Source organism: Otolemur garnettii, unplaced genomic scaffold, assembly GCF_000181295.1.
Source record: "Otolemur garnettii isolate 467f Iridium unplaced genomic scaffold, OtoGar3 scaffold00003, whole genome shotgun sequence".
Taxonomy (NCBI): domain Eukaryota; kingdom Metazoa; phylum Chordata; class Mammalia; order Primates; family Galagidae; genus Otolemur; species Otolemur garnettii.
In genome coordinates, this window is record NW_003852398.1 from 41,179,097 (window position 1) to 41,180,673 (window position 1,577).

Sequence of the window (1,577 nt, forward strand, 5' to 3'; positions counted from 1 at the left end):
AAAAAAAAAAAGAATGTAACTATATCTGAGATGGAAATAAACAGATAAAGACATCATTAAATTTTCCACTACACTATCTTGAATGATTTGGCCAAGGCTATAAACATCTGTGTCCCAAATTCCATCCCTCTAAGTCTAATAATCTTTATGGTATATTGCTTCTCTTAATAACGTAAGACACAGACCTCATAAGAAACTACTAAATAGGCTTGGCTCCTGTAGCTCAAGCAGCTAAGGAGCCAGCCACATACACCAGAGCTGGCGGGTTTCAATTCAGCACGGGCCTGCCAAACAACAATGACAACTACAACCAAAAAATAGCCAGGTGTTGTGGTGGGCACCTGTGGTCCCAGCTATTTGGGGGGGCTGAGGCAAAAGAATCGCCGAAGCCCAGCAGTTTGAGGTTGCTTTGAGCTGTGACACCATGGCATTCTCCCTAGGGCAACAGCTTGAGGCTAACTCAAAAAGAACAAAAAATACCACTAAATACCACTAACATTAAAAATTACATAATATATGGCTAAGTAAGTCCCATGTAGACAAATACAGACAGAAAGTAATTTACTGGTTGCTCAAGGCCACTGAGGGAGGGAGGAAGGAGTGGGCATTAACTGCCAATGGGCTTGAGGTTGTTCTGGTGATAATAAAAATGTTGTAAAATTAGATCACAGTGATGACTGTACAACTCTATAAATTCACTAAAAAGAGAATTATACAATTAAAACAAGTAAAGTGGTAAGGTATATAATTATATCTCAATAAAGTATTTAATTTTATTTATTTATTTATTTTGAGACAAAGTCTCACTATGTTGCCCTCAGTTGACTGCCATGGCGTCACAGCTCACAGCAAACTCAAACTCTTGGGCTTAAGCAATTCTCTTGCCTCAGCCTCCCAAGTAGATGGGACTACAGGCGCTGGCCACAACACCCGGCTATTTTTTGCTGCATTTGTCACTGTTCTTTAGCTGGTCTGAGCAGGGTTCGAACCTGCCAGCCTAAGTGTTTGTGGCCGGTGCCATAACCACTGTGCTAAAGGCATTGAGCCTCAATAAATCTCTTTAAACAAACAATAAAAAAGATAAGAATATCTGCAGCAGATCTTTTCATTCAGATAATTACTTACCAGGTATCTGGGGATCTAAACTATTGAAACAATAAAGCTAATTATTTATTTATAAAATATTTACAACAGGTGGTAACAACTCTTACCCATATTGGCTAATAATCCTGAAATTGCTTGAACATCAGCTCCAAGAAAGATTTCATTCAGAGTTGAAACCACTGGCAAACACAAAGTATGAACACGAATTCTTCTTTCACCTTTGGGAAAAATGCATGAATGATAGTTAAGGGGAAAGCATATATAAAAAAAGTTTATGTTATGGCTCTGTGCCTCTCCAAAAGATGGGACAAATGAAAGGCACCCAGCACCAGGCCTAGCTAATTTTTATTTTTAGTAGAGACAGGGGGGCAGCACTTGTGGCTCAGTGGGTAGGGTGCCGGCCCCATAACCGTGGGTGGCAGGTTCAAACCCAGCTCCAGCCAATGGCAACAAAAAATAGCTGGGCACTGTGG

At 40.3% G+C, this 1,577-nt stretch overlaps 1 protein-coding gene across 1 annotated transcript in view; it reads right to left on the minus strand.

The window, feature by feature from the left end:
• Positions 1-1,577, minus strand: part of SEC24A (SEC24 homolog A, COPII coat complex component) — a 101,365-nt gene that overhangs the window by 28,492 nt on the left and 71,296 nt on the right. The window contains exon 16 of the mRNA XM_023514716.1: positions 1,212-1,322. Coding sequence (XP_023370484.1) covers positions 1,212-1,322 — 111 coding nt within the window. The remainder of the gene's footprint in view (positions 1-1,211; positions 1,323-1,577) is intronic.